Source organism: Triticum dicoccoides, chromosome 5A, assembly GCF_002162155.2.
Source record: "Triticum dicoccoides isolate Atlit2015 ecotype Zavitan chromosome 5A, WEW_v2.0, whole genome shotgun sequence".
NCBI classification, from domain to species: domain Eukaryota; kingdom Viridiplantae; phylum Streptophyta; class Magnoliopsida; order Poales; family Poaceae; genus Triticum; species Triticum dicoccoides.
The window spans coordinates 341,690,208-341,714,405 of NC_041388.1; the positions used below are offsets into that span (position 1 = coordinate 341,690,208).

Sequence of the window (24,198 nt, forward strand, 5' to 3'; positions counted from 1 at the left end):
CTAGTTGCATCCGCGTTGGAAGACATGCAATTGCAGTCTGGGTTGATGGTTGCAAATGCATGCCTAATATATACATGCAACAATTCCCCCTCCCACCACCCCTCCGACAAAACAAAGTCAAGTTGCATCCGTGTTAGAAGACATGCAATTGCATGTGTAGTGTACACATGCAATTGCCCCCACCTCTCCCAGCCCCTCTAACAAAAACAAAGTTCAGTTGCATTCGTGTTGGGAGGCATGCAATTTTGCGAGCAGGATATGGTTGCAATTCGTGTTGGAAGACAATTGCAACCATGCAACGTGCAAAGATATGTCCAAAAAAATGCTAAAAAACACAAAAATGTAACCCCCTACTTTTTTTGCGAGCAAAATTAAAGAGCTAATTGAATAAGAACACAAAAGAACAAAAAAAAACACCTAGATCTAAACTACGAAGAATTTCTGCTAGTTATATCTGCTACTGGAAAACTCTATTTGATCCATACTACTGGAATTGAAAAAATACTCCCATATCTATGGGTATCAGTGAATGAATGAAAATATACAAAAGAGAAAAAAATAGACCAAACAAAAGGGGTGAAGGAGATAACTTAATTCATCGCTCGTGGAAAAGGAGCACATGCATCTGCCGGCCCCTCTCCGTCTTCCGATCCGTGTAAACAATGTCGCAGCCCAACAAAAAAAATAACGACAAAAAATGGCAGCTAAACACCTGCCACAGCCCACCGCCCAAGCTAACCACCCGACACCAGAAAAAGGCCCAAAACAGACAAACAAATGAAAGCAGGCCGGCCGCACGCCCTACACAGGCCAATCAAGACAAAACAAACCCCATGCGCGAATCCTGACGCAAGAAACGATCCAACGGTTAACATGTCGACTTAGACTTCGCGAAGTCTAAGTTGACTGAGATTTAGCAGCACCGATTAACTATGCTATCGAAAATACAAACGCACAAATAGGCAAAAACGTTGTTTACGCAAACGGGTAAAGTGTGACAAAAAGAATTAGCTAGCGAATCTCCATTCTCCATTGCAATGGCATATATATATGGGGTGAGTTTTGGACGATCTCGACGTATGGCAGCAATTTCCTTGGCGTTTCCTATGTTTGCTAGCGTATTTGCTCATGATTTCCATGTCACACCTTGTTCCTCGAAATGTCATGACGGTGAGACACCTTTATTAGGTTAAGTATACATACATGTTGCCTTCGCCCTTGCGCTTTCACATCGTCGTCAACTTGTTAATTCCGTTTCAAAGATTGGAGAGCGGCATGGCAGGGCAGAAGATAAATGTTGGGTTTGTTGAGCAGTACTGTTCCCAACGCTGGACTGGAACATTGTGCTGTGCGCGATATAGACGTGGCCGCTAGCTAGCTTTCATCCAAATCAACCAGCTAACATTATACTAGTATAATTATCTGTGGAACCTAACATATATAATTAAATAGTTGAATGATATGTGTACTCCAACCAACCCCTCCAATCAACGATTTCTAAGTGATCGGGATCAATCGATCGATCATTTGAACCCCAGCTCTGACGTGTATGTGGAATGAGAATAGATAAACACCACAGGGCTAAGAAGCGTGCGTAGGCATGTGTACGTTACTGGGAAATGATCTTAATCCTATCTGCATCTTCCTCACGCTAACGAGTGGATTATGTTGTTAAACTGAACCTACGTGATACGCGCAACAAGATAGGCCTTCCTACGTGATATGCGTAACAAGATATAGGTCATTGACTAGCCAGGAGTCTGCATGTGTTGCTTGTCGCGGTACATACCGTACTACATACACAAGTTGCATGTTAGCTATACTACTCAAATGTATAATTCTTCTGTCCCATATTGTAAGAGTGTTTTTTGTGTCAAAAATATTCTTGTATTATGAGACGGAGGGAGTGTAGTGGCCAACTAGAACTAGACGTTACATGCATGTGGGTGGTCAGTGGATCGATCCAGTTCATCCTACTTGGAGGTTAGCGGTGGATAGACACAGTGCTACGCGGTTACTTCTAGTCCACGTCCATATATCGATCCAGACACGCGCGCACTCATTATGTTGCATGGTGATGGGTACTGGGTACCACCTATATACAGTGTTTACGCTGGCCGCTAGCTCTATATGGGTAGATGAGAACGTCTGAAACGTCTAGGCTCGAAGTGGATGCAAGTCAATATCTGACAAGGATCCCTGGACTTCGACGTGGTTTACAAATGCTACTGGCTGGCTAGCCAGGTGGTTTCTGCGAAATGACTCAGGCCATGTTTGGTTCGTAAGTTCTAAGACTTTTTTTAGTCCTAATTTATAAGTCTCAAGTCCTTAAAAAGTCCTTACCTGTTTGGTTTCTGAAACTTATAAGTCTCTATAAGACCATATTACAACTAAAAGGCTTCCTTTCTTGAGAGTCTTATTTCATAAATCCCAAATGCCCACTTTAAGTCCCTATAAGTCCCTCCTGTTTGGTTTAGACGGGTCTTATAGGAACTTTTTTAAGTCCCTAAACCAATAAGTCCCTGGAAACAAACACCCTCTCAGCTTCTACCTGCCCATTTGACTCTGGCGGTACAGCCAAACAGAGAAGAAGGTCGATCAACTAAAGCATATGTTTCCGGATCTTGAGGTTTCCACTTGCATCCATTTTGGAATCAGTACTAAACTAGTCCGTGGAGAGGCTTATGTATCGTAGATGGAGGTCCAAGTGCATGCAGATAAGTACTACACAGAGATGCATGCTCCCATGACGATCTCTTGAAGATTTTATATTTGTTGTTACTACAATCCAGATCAACGGCCGGCCGGCGATAACTTGCTTGGAGGGAAGCTCGCCCGAAACACGGCTTCATGTTACAGCCGGCCGGCCTTGATTGCCGGCTAAGCAAAGATACTACCCGGAGTATACTATTACCACTAATGGTAGCAGTGGCAAGCTGGCAGCAACAAGAAGGTGGCGGAGGGCATCGAAAATCAGATCCTCCTCGGTGCAATGTGAATATCTGACCGTGGTCTGCCCCGATCTCTCTTGTCGGCCTGCATGCGCGCACATGCATCCACATGTCCCTGGTCGCCTTTGCCGGCTATACGTTCGTATTGTTATTTTCACTCACACGTACTACGTCTCCATGTGCACACCTCCCAAACGAAGCAGTCAGACAGAACCAAGACCAACTTACGTACGTGCAGCTACAGTACGTGCTGAAGAAAGAAACCTTGAACACCGTCAACGATTGAATTTACCTCGATCTCGAAGTTGAGGGCGGAGAGGGAGGTGACGCTGGCGATGCGGAAGCGGTACGTCCTGCCGGGCACCACGGCGAACACCTGCGGGGCGCACTCCGGGTGCGTCGCGTTGCAGGCGGCGGCGGCGTCGGACGCCATGGCCGAGCAGTTGTACCTGCCGCGGCCGTTGATGAGCAGCGACTGGGGCTCGCCGACCCACACGATGGGGACGGCGGCGAGCCCCGCGGCCTGCTCGTAGGTGCTCTTGTGCCACCAGTCGTTGAGGAGGACCTCGTGCTCGCCGCCGTCGTACGCGAACGGCTCGGCGTCGGCGCTGCCGGGCGCGGCCGCGACGACGATCATGCCGTTGAGCCCGGCCGAGCGCTGCATGCCGTAGTGCGCGTGGTACATGTAGGTGCCGGGGCGGTCCACCACGAACCTGTACTCGAAGGTGTCCCCCGGGAGGATCGGGCACTGCGTGACGCCCTCCGTGCCGTCCGCCCACGGCGTGCCCAGCTGCCGGATGCCGTGCCAGTGGATCGCCACGTTTTCCGTCATCAGCAGGTTCTTGACGGTGACCACCACGGTGTCGCCCTGCACGGCGCGGATGGTGGGGCCCGGGGTGCCGCCGTTGATGGTGACGGCCAGCTTGCGCACGCAGTCCGAGTGCGTGAACTGGTAGCTGATGTCCCATTGCTCGTGCACCGTCTTGGCCTCGGCGACGGCGGCGAGCGCCCACAGGAAGAGGAAGAGGCAGCAGAGGAGAAGCTGTTTCGCGCATAGCAACGACGACTCCATTGCTGCGCCACCACCGCTCATGGCCTACGGCTAGCAAGCTGAGGAGAGGATGGTGTGGCCTTGGCTAGGGAATGTCCGTTGCTATGTGCCGGAATGGGCAAGGGCACGCGCTCGCTATGGTTTGCTCTGTTGTCCGGTGTATTTATAGGGACCGGGCATTGAAACCATCCATGCCATTGGCATTGCCATGCCGGTCTCTCTGATCCAACGGGCGACTGGCAGTACGTTTGGTGCTACTAATCCATCATCGGTAGCAAGTTGGCACTAACTCATTCCTGTCTTCTTCAAAACTAAAACGAGGTGGAATTAAATAGCTCTCAAATAAAATAGAAGAGGTAGGTGAAAAGTACATACCGCGCCACTGTAAATGAGGGAGCGTCGCAGCGTCGGTCAGCCCGTATATACTGCCCATATTAGCCCCGTGCTGTATACATTCTTCGAGATGATGTAGACCAATAATGCTAAACATACAAAGAGTTACACGCAATTACACGCAGCCTAGAATTTTTTTATCTACTAACCAATTATAAACCTGCCCTCCCTGATTTTCAGGGGATGGGCCGCCTTACCACCTATTGACCAATCAAATTAACCTTTTTTTATAAAAGCTTGTACTTCCCCCGTCACAGTTTAGAAGGCACAGTTAAATTTGCGTGCGTTTCCACAATAGACAAGGTTTAAGGCGCATTGCATTTATTTTTAGTAGCTAATTAGTACTCCGATATACTATTTCTATATGCATACGTAGTGTGAATGTTATTTTTTAGTCCATCCCACAACCAATAGATAACCACCTAGATCCCAAAGAATTTCCAAGCGCGCCTTCTAAACCGTGACGGAGGGAGTAACTCGTTTGTACGTGTAGCATTACTCTGCTGTAGACTGCATGCATGCAAATGGTTTTTCTCTAAAAAAAAGATGCATGCAAATGGTCACCTGAATCTGATATGATCAGATCAGATCGGTGTCCAGTACGAACATAAGCCGCGAAATGTCCAGTACGAAATTTCGTCCGGTGTCCCCCGCTAAAAGATACGTTTGGTCCACGCGAACGAACAGTATCAATTTTTTATATTTTTTTTGCGAATCGAACAGTATCATTTTTAACAGGGAGCGCACCAACTAGGAAGTTGCGAGCATGACAAGCATGCATGCATGGCTACACTTAATTAATTGCGAGCTGGTGGTCTTATAGCTTGATTTTTTCGGACGCGCTTGCTGATTCTCTGCTGATTTTGCTCCGTAGCTTTGACTGTTGACTGGTATTTGTTTTCGCGAGCAACTCACGGATGCTTCGCGCCTTCATCCTCAAATATGACAAATATGACCCTTCAAACGTTGAGTGACCGATCACTTCTCAAATTTACAAAACTACATCTGAACACTTCATACTAAATTTTTTAAATCCATACAAAAGCATGCAAAGAAAAAACCTACATACTATGTAGATTACCTAAAGTTACTCCTCGTCGGAGATGTCGACTATCTCCGTGCCGGCTCCGGGTACATGGGCGGCAGCTGCAGCTCCGCCGGCACCTTCGACACATTGGTTCGGGTTGCAGCGCAGAGAGGAAGGAGGCGGATGGGCTAGGGTTGGGAGACGGCGGACGGCTTAAATAGCCGGATTTTTGCCTCGGGCAGCGAGCCGGAGCGTGCCACACGACCTTCACATCGCGGCGACGGAGAAGACGTCCGTTGGACTGCCGGGTTTCTGGCGATTCCGCGTGGGACCCCATCCTCAGCCCTACGTGGGGACGCGTCCGGGCGTCCCCATATCCGCCTCATATTTGAGTTAGATATGAGGGTTGCGGTCAGCCCTGACGTTTGAGTCCCGTTTTAGGCTTTTCTTTTCACATACCGAAATGCTTGGGCTTTACACAAGAACATTTGGAGTTTTGGACATAAAAATATGCATGTTTAATTTTTTTCCATACTTTTTTCACATTTGCAAAAATGGCTTTTTGGCGCGCATGGGCATATGCTCCCTAGAGCCGAATTTGGTTTCCGCGCCAAATTTTGCTACTAATTTTGTTATTACCTGTCGCACTGTAATCGTGTTTTGCAACAACCGTGAGTAGTTGAGAACTGAGATTGGCGGTGAGCAAAATCAAGGGCACGTTCAAGAATCAACTACTTTTATGCGATGATATGCTCATAATTTCATCACTAAGAAAACTATTATTCATGACAGCTGGTGTTATTTGACAGTATCCCCTTACCTGGTTTCCCAGAAATCGATCATTCCCATTCTCACGTGTACTACTAATTACAACTAGAAAAGATCTTTAGAAAAGCAAAGCTGTTAGCCAGCTTTATCTTCGACCTTCCAGCCTTCGCTTCCTTGACATTTTCTGTTCACCGACTGTTTGGATGCGGCTTGGTTAGAAAATAATGATGTCTTCTTTCTCTTTCTCCTTTTTGCAAAGAAATTATTGTCGCTCTTTTGAACTGGAATGTTCTGATTTATCAAAGCGATTCTCTTTCCAGAACAGAATGTAAAAGATTTCACTCGCTTTGAGTTAGCTGTCTAGCTAATTAATTATATCACCAATGCAGAATTATTTCACGTGTGGTGCACACTGTGTAGCTCATCCACAGATGATATAATTTCTTTCTCTACGGAGTAAAAAAGCTTGAATGAGGCAAAAGACTCGTTATTTTCATTAATTAACAAAAGTTGTGAGAATTGTCCGTCTTTTTTTCTTTTCTAACAGAAATTGTTGCCTTTTTTAAATTTAGCTTACATTTCCTTTTTCTGATTTTACTGTTTACGGAGAGCATTTGAGCTCGATCCGGATTAACCATTCTTCTGTTTTTAGTGGATTTTTTTATAGATGATTCCAATCTATTTATCAAACATCAAGATATTACAAAGAATACTAGAATCAATAGAAATTATATCCAGGTCTGTAGACCATCTACCGACGACTGCAAACACTCAAGCGAGCTAAAAGCATGCCACCGTCATCGTCCTCCCTCACCGGAGCTGGATAAACCTTGTTACTCTTCTTCCGATGTCAATCGATAAACTATTCAGTTAAACATTGTGTAGCTCATCCACAAGGGATGTTATACCGTGTTCTCTACGGTTTTTCCTTTTCCTTTTTGACACAATCCTCCATACGTACCAGACTGATTAAGCACGGGTATAATTAATTAAGGCAGTTTGCGTACGTTTAACACAGAGGCGGCTCTAATTCGTAGCTCTGCACTCAAGCTCATGTCATGAAACAGTAGCGTGTACGTATATGTCATGCATATGCAGACATGCCCTTATCTGCATCAAACCATTGCTCCTTTTATTTTTGTTGCAATGAAAATCATGACGTTGCTGTACTTAAAACAAGGCACTGAGAATCTGGAACGATTTTTCATTTTATTTTTTTATTTTTAAATTTTGAAACGAGGCAAATTGCCATTTTCATTGATTAAGAAGAAGGAGAATTGCCCAGTTAATTGACGAAAAACCAGGCTAAAACCGATACAATCCAGCCCACAAAATGGGCACCACCGGCCAACCTGGCCACCAACATGAAACACAGAGCTGCAGGACAGCTGCACAAGCCACGGCGGCACATGCCAACAGATGGCCACACACACAAACAACCGACAGCTCCGACTTTGACGACGAGCATCAGGAGGGAAATATGCAGGACTTGCGCCGACCGTGCTCACCGCAAACGACCACTGAGTGCCTGTCATCGTCGCCGCCTGGACTTGCTCCACCGCAGCTCCGACTTCAAAACAACCAGGCAACCCACGGAAGAGCACCTCGGACACGCCGGGAAAATCCGACTACCAAAGCCCGAGCCGCGACCGAAGCTCCTCTCGACGCCGTCGTCGTTGCCATACAGAAATCAATGCCCCCGAAACAGCCTCCTCAGCAAACCACGCGGCGAAGATGCCGCCAACCACCGGTCTCCAGTTGTAGCCGGCTCCAAGACGATGCCCCCAAGGAGGAAGAAGACGTGAAGGCGCCTTCATCGCCTGATCCCGCGGATCAGAGGTTTCCCTCCAGAGCCAAGGCCGCGGGAAGAGGGGAGAGATAGCACACTGTAGCAACGCTTCCAAGAAAGAGAGCGAGTGAACAACGTTTTTAAAAGACGAACTATCCTTTACGCCATTAAATTGCTATTTTCTGCGCAGGCAAGAAATATGTTATTATTCGCATGTCATGACCGTAACACGGTTTTGCACGCGAGGTCATATTTTGCCTAGTAGGGATTTGACTTTTCCCTGGGCTTGTTTTTTAACACAGTACGTGCCCTGTTGATCAACGCAAGCAATGTTGTATCCAAGCACAAGCTACCTTATTCGATAGGTAGTTATGGATGAATTTCTGGAGCATTTACCTGTATAGACGAGTGAAGGGACACGGTCAAAAATCAAAACGCACGCTCTTGCCTCTTCGTTCATGGTAAGTCAAAAATCAAAACACATGCTCTTGCCTCTTCATCCATGGTAAGTCAAAAATCAAAACGCACACTCTTGCCTCTTCGTCCATGTTAACTCATACATACCACTCCCTCCATCCCATAATATAAAAGTGTTGTGTTAAAAACGCTTTTATATTATGAGACGGAGGGAGTAGCTCGGAAAGTGAGAGGAAATTATGCTCAGCGCTGGAAGCGGAACGTCGACAGAGACACCTGACAGACCAGCGCCCGTGCTAATCGTAAACTGGAGACAGACATTCACTCACTAGATTGCCATCACTAAACACGTTCAGGTTCAGGTAACATCCGCCAAAGGGACAGGTTAGAGAGCTACACCTACACTAGTAGTACTTCTCTACACATGAGCTACACTGCTACACTAGTTATACACAAAATCTAAGAGTTACACAAATCACGGAGGCATCAGTGCGTGAGGCTTGATCAAGATGCAGATTCATCGGGGGTCGGCGATTTCGAGTCGGACTTCAGCGAAACTGAGATTTGGTTGAGTTTTCTATATTTTTTCGACATAACAAGAGCAAAATTCAAATCGTCGACCTTCTGGTGGCAGAGCTTCTGTGGATTCTTCATCATCATTATATTCGCTTTGTCTGAGCCTTTCAGCACGACATGGGCGATGCTGAACGAATCCCCTTTCTCCAGCGCGAATTGCCATTCATTGGGTGTGATGTGGAACCAGTCCTTGTTTGAAGTCACGGTCGCCTTCACCTCCACATACTCTGCCGCGCCACCCTCGGGCGTGATGACAATGTCATAGGGAAGCCCAGATTCCTTCTCTTCATTCACCCACTTGACATTGCTAGGTCCCAGCTGCCCGGCAAGGTATTGGTGTACCGCAGCTTCACCAAGCCTGCCGGTTCTTGACCGCTCGTCTGGCTTGTGAACTGTGGCTTTCCCAGGCGTGCCAGCTCCTGACCCGCTTCCATCTTCTGCAACATCAGCAAGTTTCTCATCAACATCGGTTAGCTCAGTTTCATCAATCAGACTTGGTGAGCTTCCTGCTTCCAAGTCCAAACAAGCAGGCTCATCATCAACTTCCATCGTACTCTGTATGCCTAGTATATGTTCTGTTGTTGGATTCTCTTTCACGGCATGATCCCCTTCAATCTTGATGGGAACCGAAGTATCTTCCATGGGTCCACACACGACAGGCTTGCTAAGCTCTGATGAAGATGCAATATCATTCACCTTTATCTCTTCCTGGCTTATGTAAGAGGTTTCAAGATCAGGTGCTGTTTCAGGATTATTTGGTGGGTGGCTTTCAATGATTCCTGGGTTCTTCTTACGCTTGAGGGGGCGTCTGGGTTCATCCGGAGGTTGGAGTTCAGCTGTTGGGGGACTAAATATTTCCTCGGCGACAAACGATGAAGAAAAGGACCAAGCAGGTTCCTGTTCAGGCAACGGAGGCACCTTCTGATTATTGACAATAAAAAACTCAATTTGTTCCACTGCGGAGCCAGATTCTGACATGGTTTTGACCATGTGAAGAAAATTTGCGAAGTGTAGATCAACAGATCCATCAAAGAAAAGTTTAGAAATTTCCAGAAGAATCGAATGTGAATCAGCTTCTTGAGTAGCATATAAAATGTTTCCCTGGAAATGAGTAACAAATAAAATCAATTTCAAAACCGATGATGTTACTTAGCGAAAATCTGAAAGTTTCGATGCAACGCGTCGAGCATGTCCATAGATGACAGTAAGGTCGACATCAAATGTTATTGCTAATAAATGCAACGTAAGATCATGGCAAGATAATTTATATCGTATTTTCCAGCTGTACATATATTAGGGCTGAGAATATATCTAATTTTTCAGGAGAGTGGTTTTCTACACCCCACAGCTCGGTGTTTTCAGGTGTCCTGCGAGATCTTTAAGAAATATTATCCTACCAACATGCATAAAGATGGGATAAATGATGACGGTGAGTCGGTACTAACTATAAACACTGAAAGAAAGTCAGATACTAACCTGTAAAAGACAAGAGCATTCAAATCTTCCCTCACAAGAACTATCACGTCCTTTCAGCATATACTTGTAGGATAACTTCTCAACAACAATAACTTCAAGACTGCTAAGCTTCGTGGCCTCATTTTGCTGAAATTTATTGTAAGTATCTCCATGCATCTTGTAGATGTAACGTTGCATATATGGTAAAAGCCAATTAAGTAAACTAGCCTTTCCTCTATTGTTCCCTGTACCAGAATGCGTTGGTTCACGGTACACAACCTGTGTGAAGGTGGCAATTGTGGATGAGAATCATACAACAAATGGTTGATCTAAAAATCATACAACAAATGGACACTAGCTATCACAAATTGACTTGAATACATATTGAGCGTATGCTCCTACTTCCTTCTGATAAGCTCAACATTTGAAGGGTCATTGAAGTAAATATGCATGTGTAACTGCACAACTGGCAACACAACGAGGACCATATACCTAATATGGTAATTTTCTGTAATTTTATTGGAAAAATCTGAACTCGTGAGATTAAATGATGAATGAGGCTTACGGTTTTCTATCATTACTCAAACTCATTGTATTAGTCAGTTACAAACATATTTAATAAAACTCAAACAAGATTAAGATCGCTGGGTTCAGGCAAAAGAATGAGCATATATTGTGCAAACTCACACTGAAGTCTCAGTAAGATTTTGAGAGTAAAATACTCTAAATGTAAAGGAAAATTCAGCAGGAGGGTTAGATTTTGGTCTGCAACTCCATTTACTTCCGAATTCTAAAAAGATAGAAAATAAATTTGGTTCAACTTAAGGCACACAAATTATTGATATTTTTGCTAGGATACTTAGTATTCCTTCTTCACAATTTTATACTGAAGGTTGAATTTCACAGATATCCTGATTTTGCACTCTGTATGAGAACTCAACTAACATACCAGAAAAAGGAAATATGCAATACAACATACAAGCAAGAATGCCACTTATCCAAATATCAATTCTGTCATGTGGTACGATCTAAACAGTTTGGTGATTCTAAGATTCTAGTCAATAGAATCTATGATTTACGATTGTGACAGCTATGATCATATGATTTGAGATCTTAATATCTTATGCATAGAGTTCCGATCCAATTCATAATCTACGATTTTGACAACCTTGTACAAGATTTTTATTACCTTAGAAAGTGCCGGAATACCTATAATGTTCATCAATGCAGCAACCCTCCCATCGAGTTTTTGTTTGTCGTCAAGAGAAAGTACACCAAATTGTATAAATTCGACCTCACGAGTGTTCTGAAATTGCTGCTTCAGCTCATCGTCATCTGCCCAGCAAACAAGACCAAAATATGGATGGAGGGACACCCATGTGCAACCCAGGGTTGGCAATACCGTTGTTTCCAACTTCTGAAGAGATTCTTTCAAGAACAAGATATCGTCCATCTTATAACTTCCAGAATGGAGATCATTAGCCCATCTCACAAATACACGAAACACCTACATAGAGTACCAAAGTGGATTTAATAATGTAGACGAAATCGTCTAGCAGAAAGCCCTAAGCTACCATAAATTGTATTTTTTTTTGGCCCCGAGGGAGTAGAATCATATTAAGGCTGAAACTGCCAACCCTACACTATGCAGGTTTGGTATTTCGTGCATGAAAAACAACTTACATGATTGGCTACTTGTGAAGGCACTGCAACACTTGATAACCGAAGCAGTACCTCAAGGTACTCAGATGTCGTTGGTATCTTTGGAACACCACATGTCTCAGTAAAGAATTCATGGAGGCTTGGATAAGCCACAGACAACATCTTTCTCGGAAACATATTCCCCTTCATTAAAATGGATGCATATATCTTTTCACAACAGCCTGTTGGGTCATGCCAATACAAATCATTTGAAGACATAAATCTCCCGGTTACAGAATCAGTTGATGGTGAACCATGCAGTGGTGTAAATATAGAGCAGAGTGGTAGGAAATCGCGTTTAATGTTGATCTCTCCACTAGCAGCACCTTCTGACATGAAGGTGTAGAATTTGCACATCTGGTCCATTCTGAAGAAAATGCATGTAAAGAATTGCAAGATTATATGGAGCTATGGAGAAATAGAATCAAAATATATATCAAGTATGTACTCCCTCAGTCATAAAATGTAATGCGTGTTTAACTTTTCAGTCTCCCATGTGCGATTTTGACTACTTTTCATTTAACATAGCTACTTGTTTTAGTAAAGGACATATATGACATAAAAGTATATTATAAGAAAAATGCAACAATATTGTTCTTACATACCATATTCATATACTTTCACAAATATTAGTGGTCAGAATTTCAAAGTGTTGACAGCGCACATTATAATGTGCATTTATATCTTGGAAAATGGAGTGCCATGTAGTGTTGTTGGATAGCTGCAAATATTTAAGAATATAATTGTCCTTATACAGTTTAATCCACATTCTAAACTTGCATAGCACATAATATTTAATGTTAAATTTTGTGACAGAATATTTATCTAATGTTACAGCTGAAAATGGAGTGCCATGCAGCGCACATTATAATGTGCATTCTAAACTTGAACATAGGCGAATAGTTTTGAAATGTCAAGATAACTAAATAAGTAATATTTGGTGTTTGACAAAATAGGCAAAATCTGATGGTCAAGCAAAAAATAAGTAATATCTGGAAATGTCACCGCATGTTCTAATTTATAGATAACATAACTTTACTTGGTGTGAGACAAGATAAAAGTTAGTACATTATTAGAAATTTAATGAAATAAATCACTCCAAAACAAACGTCATCCCACCTTACCCTTGGTGTGAGACAAGATAGAAGTTAGTACATTATTAGTAACTACTAACTAGTAGTAGCATTTTTCTGTTGTTCAAACAGTAGATGGAGACACCCCATACCTTGCACTAAAATTAGTTTGTGATGCTATCCAATGATTGAGGATCAATAAAGCGTCACTGTGGGATACTGTTGTCTTGAATCCAATATCCTTCCTAAGTAATGTGCTTGATAACTATTCCACAGGAACAAGGTAAGACATTATGATGAAAACACAATATAGTTTGGCAAGGATAAACTACTACCAAGTACTAACCAGTGGTTTAGCATATGGGGCGACGCTACCAAGAAGAGAGCGCACATTTTTAAAATCACAAAATAGATCTCTTGCGTAATGAAGGTCCTCATCCATACTCGATGCTATCCACTTGAAGTTTCGCAGACACTTCATAAAGGAAGAGTCAACTTTTCTCTTTTCACCACAATCTGTTGCATTTGTGAGACTCCTAGATTTTGTACTATAACAATCATTCCAGTATTTGTCTAGAACCTTCAGAAGATATATACAATTTTCTCGCAAATTCTTTGAGGTGAGTATTGATAACATAGTCGTCAATTCTGGTGACTCCCAGTCATACACAATATAAGGTGTTTCAGGTATGCCACCTTGGAAGGGAGTACCATTTTGAAAGTCATCAGCCTCAAATATATTTTTCTCAACTTCCATTACCTGAACAAAATCAGTCACGCCTAACTGCTCGAAAAATTGCCTCCAACTTTGCAAATTGAATTGCAATGAAGCGGAACTATGATGTGTCAAATAACAAGTGTCAAGTTCAATCCATGCCATATCTACATTCTGAAGGAGCTTGCCTATGTCCACAGAATTTCCATAATGTTTACTGAAGTGAATGGGTACATCAGCTGGGCACTTATAGCCATTATTCGTAAGTAAGACAGGCATCTTGCGTAATTCTGAGACAATCTCTTCTTTCTCTGGGTTGCAGCTTATACAGGGGGCCCGAAGATGTAGCATGATAAAACTCATATACTCTGTCATCATTTTCTCTTCTGGATTAGCATCTGTAGCATTAGACAATGACACCAGGATGTGATTTTTTATAATGTCATGTCCAGACAACTTCAGCACACCAACTTTCAATAAAATATCTATAAGGTCATTTGTTCTTGTCTCTTCGACAATGTAACTATTTTTGCAGGACATGGAGAGGATGTGTGGGCTCACAATGCGAAGGCTACTGTACAGAACTGGGAAGCTCTGCATGCTGATTTTGGATCCGGGCGGAGAGTCGAGAAGATCACAATTCAACCATATTGGGCCATCTGCTATACAGCTAAATGAACCATCTGAAAGTGGGATGCATTGCATTTTCCTGAGAGAACATAAAGTGTCACTTTCAAAATTTGTTCTAAAGGGAAGATCCTGAGAAGATTGAGACAGCAACGCCGAATGAAGTGTAACAAACCAAGCACATAGCCATTCCAGTCCCAGTGACTCAATGCAACCATCAGTTTGGCAAATAGATGACATAACATCAGTCAAAACTTTCGGTCCATACTCATGTATACCTAAGGCCCTTGATAATGTATCGGATACAGTAACATCTTTTGACAAATATCCAAGGTGAAGATGTTCACGGAGTATGGTATCAGGCAATATCTTTCTAGCCTGTTCATCCCAACCCCTTAGTGTGTTGCATGGGTGGACCCACTGCAAACTGGAGCCCTCCAAAACCATGCAGCAGGTCAGGCGCAACTTGGAAAGGATCAAATGAGGGAGCTGAGAAAAGAACCCATGAACTTCTCCCGGTAGAGGCACAAAACTCATCAAGGCTGTAATAGCTTTTCCAGGGCACTTTCGGAAGCAAGGCAGAGCACAAAAAGATTCTTGCGTGCTAACAAATAAAGATGGGAATTCAGACAGCAACCACTGGTTCCATGCGCTATCTGTGTCCACTTCTTCTCTAGAAGAAGGCAAGACAAAATCTCCTTGAAGAATGAATTTAAGACCGTAGTTCCTTAGAGGAAGGAAAGCAAACACAGGTTGTTGCTTTAAATAAGGTTCATATTCTCCATCCTCTGTCTCCTGCAAAGAAAATGCCATAGCTATCTCTGTGCTACAGACATCATGACGAACAAGCGAGCCCTGTAATTTCTTAGTAACTACCAACCAGCTCACTGTCTCATTCCCACGTGAGATTTTCACAATGCCATCGGCAAGAGATTTTCTTCTCGTTATTAGAAATTTCTCACTGAGCATATTTTTGAATTTGATGCATTTTAGCCTGTGAAGGAACAAGAGCAGAGATGGGTCAAGATCTGAAAACATGGACACGACGGAGCACATACCAGTGCCCTCCCTGAAGTTTGACCTGAAAGGGAGCAAAATACAAGTTTTCCAGGCGGAGCATGCATCGTAGCTGTCTTCAGGAGATAATATTCTACTCAAAGGATTAGTATCAAAAGGTGGAATTGCAGTCGGCAAGATAAAACCAATCTGGCCTTCTGTAATGTCGAATTTCACATGAAAACCATTTGAATGGATCTCTGGAGCATCAGTTACCTGCAAAAGAATGAATATGTGTTTGTCAAAATTAGGATAATACTATGTAACTCAAAGGAGAACACAAAGTCATAAGAGATGGAAAAGGAAAGGTACACATATAGTTAAACTGACTGATGAAACAAGAGATATATGCACTTAAGATGGTAGCCATATATAAATTCAATTGAAAAATAATTCTATTTACACCTACCCGAAATACTGACTTGAATCCAATGCCTTTATTTCCAATATACCCCATGTTTGACCCTTTCTTTGTAGAATTACCAATGTCACACAACGCTCTAATGTTATCAGCAGAAAAGCCCGTCTCGTTATTAAGAACAACAATTCCATCATCCTGAAGAACAAACGCTAATGTTGGTTCGACATCCTTGAGATAAGTATTGTCATCAGCATTCTGTATCTGAAATATAGAAGAATAATGACACCAAATCAATATCTGCAGACACGCACCACTCCCAAGCACACAGAAGAAATAAAATAAAAGAGGAATGAATGGGACTAAAAGCATACTAGCTCAAGGATTATGTGAGAGTCCTGAGAATATAGCTCTTGTGAGAGACAATGAAGGGCTCTGCCAAGTCGAGCATGCTGCTTTTTCAGCAAGCTGCTATCAGTATAACTTAGTGTCTGATCCAAACCAAACTCCTCTTGACGTATAGTTTCAATAATAACAGCTGCTTTCTCAAGATTTATTTCTTCAATCGCTGGGGGCTTGTTAGTAGCTAGTAATTCGGCCATATCTGCCTTGCTTCCATCATGATCTAACACTTGCATATTTTCATCATCTATAGCCTCCAATCTAGAAGACGATTTACTTCTCTTATTTACTACTACCATGTTATCATCTGTGGTAGTAAGCATGTTAGTATTTTTATGTGGATGACCTCCAGAAACAGCCGATGCATGACAAGAAGATGAATTAGTTTCTATGTTTCCATAAGCATCTTCAGTCCAACATGTTGTGGGACAATCTTCAACCCATTCGGCGATTCCAAGTGATGATCCAATGTTGCGAAGCATGCAAAGCTGCCAAGTTTCATTGCATGCATGCAAGATGGATGAATAGCAATTCTTAGTAACAGTCCGAAGTCCTGACAATAGTATATCTGCTGCCAGACTCCAGAATTCAGAAGGTAGATGGCCAAGACAGTCTAGTATAAATTTCGCGATCAACTGAAGAGTGTGGTCAATGTTTAATAAGCTTTTAGACGTAATCTTTCTTACACAAGTGTTCGCAGGATTTCCTTGAATACGACCAATATAGTGAGAAGAAAAGCTATGTTGTTCAGCAATTTGTGTATGCACTTCCTCGTACATATTTGTCCCCCCTTCAGAACCAGTGCTGGTCAAATCGATGTTGCTATTCATTATAGCATCTATTGCTCGTTGTGCATAACACTTCAGTAACGAAATTGGAGCATTGCTAGAACCATTGTAAATGTGTAGCAAGGATAGCAGCTTCACTGCCACTTGAAACGGTGATTGCTGAATGACAGCTTCTAGAAAATGCTCAACAGTGACTGATGGATCTATTCTAACGAACCTGCCATCTCTGGTCACAATGCATGACAAATCTTGAATTGGACCTGTATTTACCAACCAATGTATTAAGGAGCCCAGTGAAGGAGCAAACAGCATATCCCAATTTGACCAAAGAAGAAGATCAGACAAGAAGGGAGCCTTGAGTAAGCACTTAATTGCTTCTTGTGAAGAAACTGAACTAGGATAAGATTGTGGAGCAATATCATTCCCCAACACATCACCATTACCTAGCAAAATCCCAGACCAGCGTTTCTGCAACAGTGCAATGGAGAACTTTATGGTGTTTGTTTGCATGCTCTTTCTTTGAGCCTCAACAGTGCCAATGAGTCCTCCTAATTTGTTTTGCACTATATCAACAGTGATTGTTGGAAACTGCGTTTTCAGAAGCATAAGGAGACTATCCACTGAAAATTCACCATTTTCCAGCCAGTTACTCTCAGCTTGACAGAGTAAAACTTCAATTTGTTCATGCATTACACAAATTTCCAGAGAGGAAGAACTAGAAAGCTCCCCATTTAAGAAACCACTCCAGTTAGGGGGGAAATGATGAACATGTCTATCCAAAAACTCAAGGAAAGACCCATGGCCAAGAGCACTAAATTGATGGGCTGAAAAATGGCTCGTTACCCATGATTCACATTCATGAAGTTTCTTCAGAGAGAAAATATTCTTCAGTTGCAAAGATCCTTCACTTACTCCAATGTTGGATTCAAAATATGCAATTGTTCTTTTGATGACATCATCAATTGGAACACCTGCACAAACCAATGCCAAATGTGAATAGGTCTTCCGCATATACTTATGGTTCTGAAAAGGCAGTTTCCAACAACACCCGCATAACAGTGTTGTCTCCGCCTCTCCGAATGACTCGGTAGGCCCAAAATAAGCGAATATCCATTTTGGTTCCCGAGCTCATCTGATCTCGGTGAACAGTAAAATCGGTTCCAAATTTCAGCGCATTTGGACATCTGAGCAGCTCTCAGCAAAAACAAAAAACAAAATCGGTCCCGAACAGTAAACTTTTTCATTGGCACAGTGGTAAAGCTGCTAAGGTCACGGGTTCAAGTCCTGGAAACAGCCTCTTGCAGAAATGTAGGGAAAGGCTGACTATAGTCCCAAAGTGGTCAGACCCTTCCCCGGACCCTGCGCAAGCGGGAGCTGCATGCACCGGGCTGCCCTTTTTTTAGTATTTCTTTTGATTTTACTGTTCATGCATAGGAGCAGATGAGCTCGGGAGTCATTTAGCCGTTCTCCAAAATAAGCAGCTATTCACGCACACACATACATGCACACAAAAATAAGGAGGGGGGGAGAGAGAGAGAACTGTCTCGAGGTTTATTGCTGCCCTCATTACTGCATCCAGGTTTATGATCCGTGCCTTCAGGAACGTCAAGTTCTAATGACGGACATAAAGGAGCTCCGATTAATCTAACCTGCATGTATCCGTGTAGAAGGTGAATACAGATACCAAAATGGTAACATTACGTCATAACAAAAAAACCTCTAGCTGGGGGAAATATAAAATGAATCATAAATATTTAGCTACATTACATAATTGGACATTAATGGACGCATCAGAGTGAACAGAATAAGCGTCAACATAGTAAGACTGACTTTGATATCGTACATATATGTGGATACAAGCTAGAAGCTACAGAAAGGAGCAAATAAAACATGAAATGGACTGTCGTACATATCATTCAGATCTCCTTGTCCCCGCAAGAAAGTATATGTTCCTCTATTTACGTCATGATATTTAAATTAGTGCAAACAACTAGGACCAGGTTTCAGATTAAGTGCAGGGGAGTGTCAAGTAATTTTTGCAAACCACATACACGAATTTATGAAGTAGAGAAATTTGCAACTAAGGGAGATCCAGTATCAACCCAACCCAATAATAAATTTAGGTTGAGTGGATTTTACGCCCAGTGGCCAGATATATCATGTGACAGCTGACTCGGAGCTAAAACGAGTAGAAGCAGCATCCTCATCATACGCACAGCATGGGGAGAAAAGGAAAAAATTCAAGGATATGTGAGCAGACATATAAAATGTATAAATTGCATATAAACAAGATAATCAACTTACAGCAGCATTGAGCAAGCCAATGGAAGGGTATTGCGTGAATATTGTTTTCACTCTGTTCATTTGTTCTGGGGTTACCGTGTCACAGTCATAGGTCTTTAGCATGGATTCCAGGATCTGCATGATGACAAGTTAAAGAAGGTTGCATCAGAAATAAAGAGGCTGGCTGAACTGAACACATCATCATCTGACCTCTGCTTTCAGTGATTTTAATGCGTTGAGATGCAAATATAGATCTATGAGTTATGATGGAACAAGTAGCATATTCATAGGGTGATGATTCCTTGAGATCCTAGTTATTATCTCAACGAAACATGGATTCACCATTACAATATGTAATAAAATTATAAAGCATACCCTGTCAACTGGATGTTGAAGGCACGGCTCCCTCCAGGTCGCTATAAACTCCTGCAGCTCATCCAAGCTCAGGGTGTATGGTTCTTCATGTTTTTGCTGTTGCTTCTTCTTCTTCTTCTTCTTATTCGAGGGAAGTTTGGACCAAGAGTCCGGGCAATCCCGTTGCTTCTGAAAGCTGAAGAGAGATGGTTTTTCTTCATGTTTTTGCTTCTTGATGGGCCGCTCTACCACCCGAAACCAAGAGGCTGGCCAATCGTGGTCGGACATTTCATCATCATCTGAATCAACGCGCATACGAAAGCCCGGGACCTTCTCGACAGTAATTTGTCCGCCTTGAGATCCGCCGCCGGCCACGATACCAGAAGAAAGTGCGGCCGCCAGGTGAGCAGGGGAGCCGGCTTGCTGGCTGAACCTGGGGCCACCGCCACCGCCACGGCCACCGAATCCGCTCCCGTCACCAAACACGATCTGGCCGGCATTATCCCTGCCGCTGCCGAAGTTGCCGGCGAACGGGCCAGCGCCGGCGCCGAAACCAGCGGTTCCACCGCCTAGGCGGCCGCCGTTTCCTTGTCCAGCGCCGAAAGTCCACACCATCCCTGCATGCGGAAGGAATCCTCACAAACGACCGAGATTGGGTGGGGATTCGAGAGGGATTGGGGAGAGAGCGAGGGAGGAAAGGCGGGGCGGGATTAAGAGTCTTAATTCTTCAGCGATGGTCTCTGGGTTCAGTTACGCAGGGGTTTTTCCTTGGACAAAAGATTCCCATTGACCGCACGATCCAGCGGCCACCCGCGCGAGCGTGGCGCCTCCTGCTTTCCTCTGCCTCGGCCCGCTACACTGACAGAACTTTGGCCTGTTTGGATTGCGCCCATGCCTGCCCGACCAAAACGGGGGCAAGCCAAAATATTGGCGAAGGAATTCGTCGTCAGAAAACTCGCCAGCGTGCGTACACAGAAGCTCATCAGGTGACCAAATAATTGGCTGTGAGCCAAAACTTTGGCTGCAATCCAAACGGACGCCAAGCACTCCAGTCAACGTTAAGAATTTGGCATGGCAGCCGTGGGCTACCATCCAAACAGGCCCTAAAGCCCCTCAGCCAGGCTCGGGGGCGCAGGTGAGGAAACGCGACGCCCAGCTCATGCGACCAGGCGTGCGCCTCTGGGAAAGAATTGGTGGGGTCACCTCTTGGCCGAATCTGTCGCTCTATACGCTCATCTTCACCTCACCTCACCGTCCAAACTTCCGTCACCATTCCCTCACTTCAAGCTCTTTATCCCGCGCGGATTGACACTGACAAACAGGTAAGCGGCGCTTCTTCTCCGCCTGGCCGTACACGATGGCGGCAATTCGCCTTTCTCCCACGTGTTCCGTGCCTCCTTCCGGCTACATCGATGGTTGTGAGTTCGACCACTCCTTCCTCTTTGTTCGTTCCAGCTAGATATTAGAGCATGTGATAGGAGTATATCTGTAAGCATGTTGTAGCATAGTACGCTGTCGATATATTGGAATGTGATGTTGTGGTAGCTAATGGTGATGGATTTGTAGCATGCTAGGTGTTGCTTGTAGGATTTGATGAGCTTCATGTTGTTTTCATGTCGGCAAGAATGATAATATGGTAGGTATGATACTAGTCTGTGAACCAGAGGATGCGTTGTATGCTAGTTTGAAAGTATGTAGAGGTGTGGTTGTGTGTTGAACTCCATGGTATGATATAAGATTGAAGAACGGTCATAGGGTAGTATGTTAAACTTGATGATCTATGTGTACTATGCTTATTGTCCATGTTTAGTCCTCATTCATACTATCCATGTTTAGTGTTCTCCACTCTTGATGATACTAACGCTTGTAGGACATGAACACACAAAAGTTTAGTCAGGACATTGTTGACAGTGCCCTGCACCGGGGGTGGCTCTCTCAGGAGAGCTCGGCCTCGTTGCCTACGAGGGGCCCACATGGCCCAATACAAGAGAGAAGCCCTAGGAGAGCATCGGAGGCCTTCGTGCCCTCCAAGGCTAAGGGCGGTGGCGCCCCAGATCGCATCTACTAACGTGTAAACCCTAGGCCTCCCTGTCTATATAAAGGGAGCTCAGGGAACCCTCTAGACCATCTATTCTCAGATAGGCAAACTCTCGGTAACAATATCATACACTATTGTAACTCCTCGCACGCAGCATCCCTCCACGATGAGGGATCTGACAGTATTTTGCATTGTCAATTTTCTTGTCCGAGAAGGCGAAAAGAAAGTAGGTGGAACAAACCCCCTCGTGACGCCTTCCCAGGGTGCCGTCGAGGGAGATCCCTAGCACCGCCAGCAGCAGTCCACATCACATCCCTTCCTGCCGCCGCTGTCGCCGACGTAGCCTGTGGTGGCGGTGGGCCTGGTGCCGAAGGGCCAATGTGATGGATGCGGTAGGGATCCCCATGGAGCGGCTAGGGCAGGGCCATTGGGGAGCACGCGCACATCGGCCAGGGCGTCGTCCTTGGTTGTGCAGCGGCAGTGGTCTTCCCTATGGATGGCGGGAACCCATGGGTTCTCCGGCGACGGCGGGCGCGACGGTGGCCGTGGATCTGGATCCCACCCACTCGTCGGTTTTGCCTATGGCCGGTCGGCGGTTGAGGGGTCGGCGAGGGCTGTTGGTTCCCTGTCGGCTATTCTTGACTATCTTCGGCACCTCTCTTGTGTACACCATAGTTCACTATTCTTGACTATGATGAAGCCCGAATAACTATTAGCACATCGTCGGCAGCTAGAGTCGAGCGATTGTCAGAACTTTGTACAAAAAGACATCATGCCACCAATGAATTGAACCAAAGCAACACTCGAGGTAACCATAGCAAGAACATCAAAACCCTCACATCCACATGTGATCCGGATCACAACTTGCACCTACTCATATAACTGCTCATGATGCCAATGTAGGGAAACGTAGCAGAAAAGAAAAAAAAATCACACCTACGCACACCCAAGATCAATATGAAGATGCATTACGGGTTGGGATCACGATCGTTCCTGTCACTGAGTTGCAGTGGAAGAAGAATGTGTCGGTGTAGATCATACTTGGAGTACCTCAAACCGTCGACGAACGATCCTGCGAACCGCCCATGAATAGTCCCTCGAACCAAAGATCAAAAGCACAACCTCTCTACTTGGTTGCAAGCGTGCAACCTTCACAATCCGGCAGCGCTTCGCCGTCCAGAGCTAATCGTCGCCAGAGAAGTAGAGGGAGGAGATTAGGACCACACTGGGCTTCTAATTATGAGAATTAGAGGAACTAGACCTAGCTCTAATTAGTCAACTGGGACCGACTAGAACTAGAAGAACTAGAGGAGGCTCCAAAACTTGTGTCAAAAGGGACCAAAAACCTTTACTATATACAGGTCGAGGGGGAGAAGGAGGCGTCACACATGGGGGAGGGAGTTTCCCCCTTGTGGTCAGCCAAGAGGAGGGGGAACCCCCTCCAATTCGGCCTCTCCTTTCCTTCCACAAGGAGGGATGGTGCGCCACCTCCACTTGGGCCCAGGTGGGTGATACATTTCTAACGTATTTATAATTTTTGATTGTTCCATGCTATTATATTATCCATCTTGGATGTTTTATATGCATTATATGCTATTTTATATCGTTTTTGGGACTAACCTATTAACCTAGTGCCCAGTGCCAGTTGCTGTTTTTTCCTTGTTTTTGTCTTTTACAGAAAATCAATACCAATCGGAGTCCAAACGAAACGGAACTTTTTGAGGATTTTTCTTGGACAAGAAGACGCCTAGGAAGCTTCGGGAGGAGGCCAGAAGGGCCAAAGATGGGCCACAAGCTCACAAGGCATGCCCTAGGAGTGTACCCTCCAAGCATGTGGGCCCATCGTGGCACCCCTAACTCTAATTCCAGCTCTATAAACACCCAAATATTCCTCATATACCACAGGGCACACCAAAAATACCTTTTTGCCGCCGCAAGCTTCTGTTCTCGTGAGATCCCATCTTGGGGCCTTTTCCGGCACTCTGCCGAAGGGGGATTCGATCACGGAGGGCCTCTACACCAACCTTGCTACCCTTCCGATGATGTTTGAGTAGTTTACCATAGACCTATGGGTCCATGGCTAGTAGCTAGATGACTTCTTCTCTCTCTCCTTGATCTTTAATACAATGTTTTCCTCGATGTTCTTGGAGTTCTATTCGATGTAATCTTTTTTGCGGTGTGTTTGTTGAGATCCGATGGATTGTGGGATTATGATCAGATTATCTATGAATATTATCTGAGTCTTCTCTGAACTTTTTTATGCATGGTTAAGATAGCTTTGTATTTCTCTCAGATCCATTGATTTGGTTTGGCCAACTAGATTGATCTTTCTTGCAATGGAGAGGTGCTTTGTGATGGATTCAATCTTGTGGTGTC

The 24,198-nt window shown here is 44.2% G+C and overlaps 2 protein-coding genes across 3 annotated transcripts in view; both read right to left on the reverse strand.

Moving 5' to 3' along the window:
* Positions 1–4,125, reverse strand: part of LOC119301411 (L-ascorbate oxidase-like) — a 7,096-nt gene extending 2,971 nt beyond the window's left edge. The window contains exon 1 of the mRNA XM_037578372.1: positions 3,244–4,125. Coding sequence (XP_037434269.1) covers positions 3,244–4,044 — 801 coding nt within the window. The 5' untranslated portion in view covers positions 4,045–4,125. The remainder of the gene's footprint in view (positions 1–3,243) is intronic.
* A 4,568-nt stretch (positions 4,126–8,693) lies between these two features.
* On the reverse strand, positions 8,694–20,542 carry LOC119301412 (protein NO VEIN-like). Of its 2 annotated transcripts, XM_037578374.1 has the most exons (12): positions 19,806–20,542; positions 19,452–19,565; positions 18,688–18,796; positions 16,332–18,118; positions 16,009–16,221; positions 15,625–15,815; positions 13,548–15,537; positions 13,354–13,466; positions 12,111–12,495; positions 11,617–11,934; positions 10,449–10,706; positions 8,694–10,073 (listed from the first exon to the last, which is right to left on the reverse strand). In XM_037578374.1, the coding sequence occupies exons 1-12, from the start codon at positions 20,397–20,399 to the stop codon at positions 8,901–8,903; spliced, it is 7,245 nt and encodes a 2,414-aa protein (XP_037434271.1). In that variant the 5' UTR covers positions 20,400–20,542; the 3' UTR covers positions 8,694–8,900. The 2 variants fall into 2 exon arrangements, with proteins under 2 accessions (XP_037434271.1, XP_037434270.1); XM_037578373.1 differs by having other exon boundaries at positions 13,548–15,815.
* Between the last annotated feature and the right edge of the window lie 3,656 nt (positions 20,543–24,198).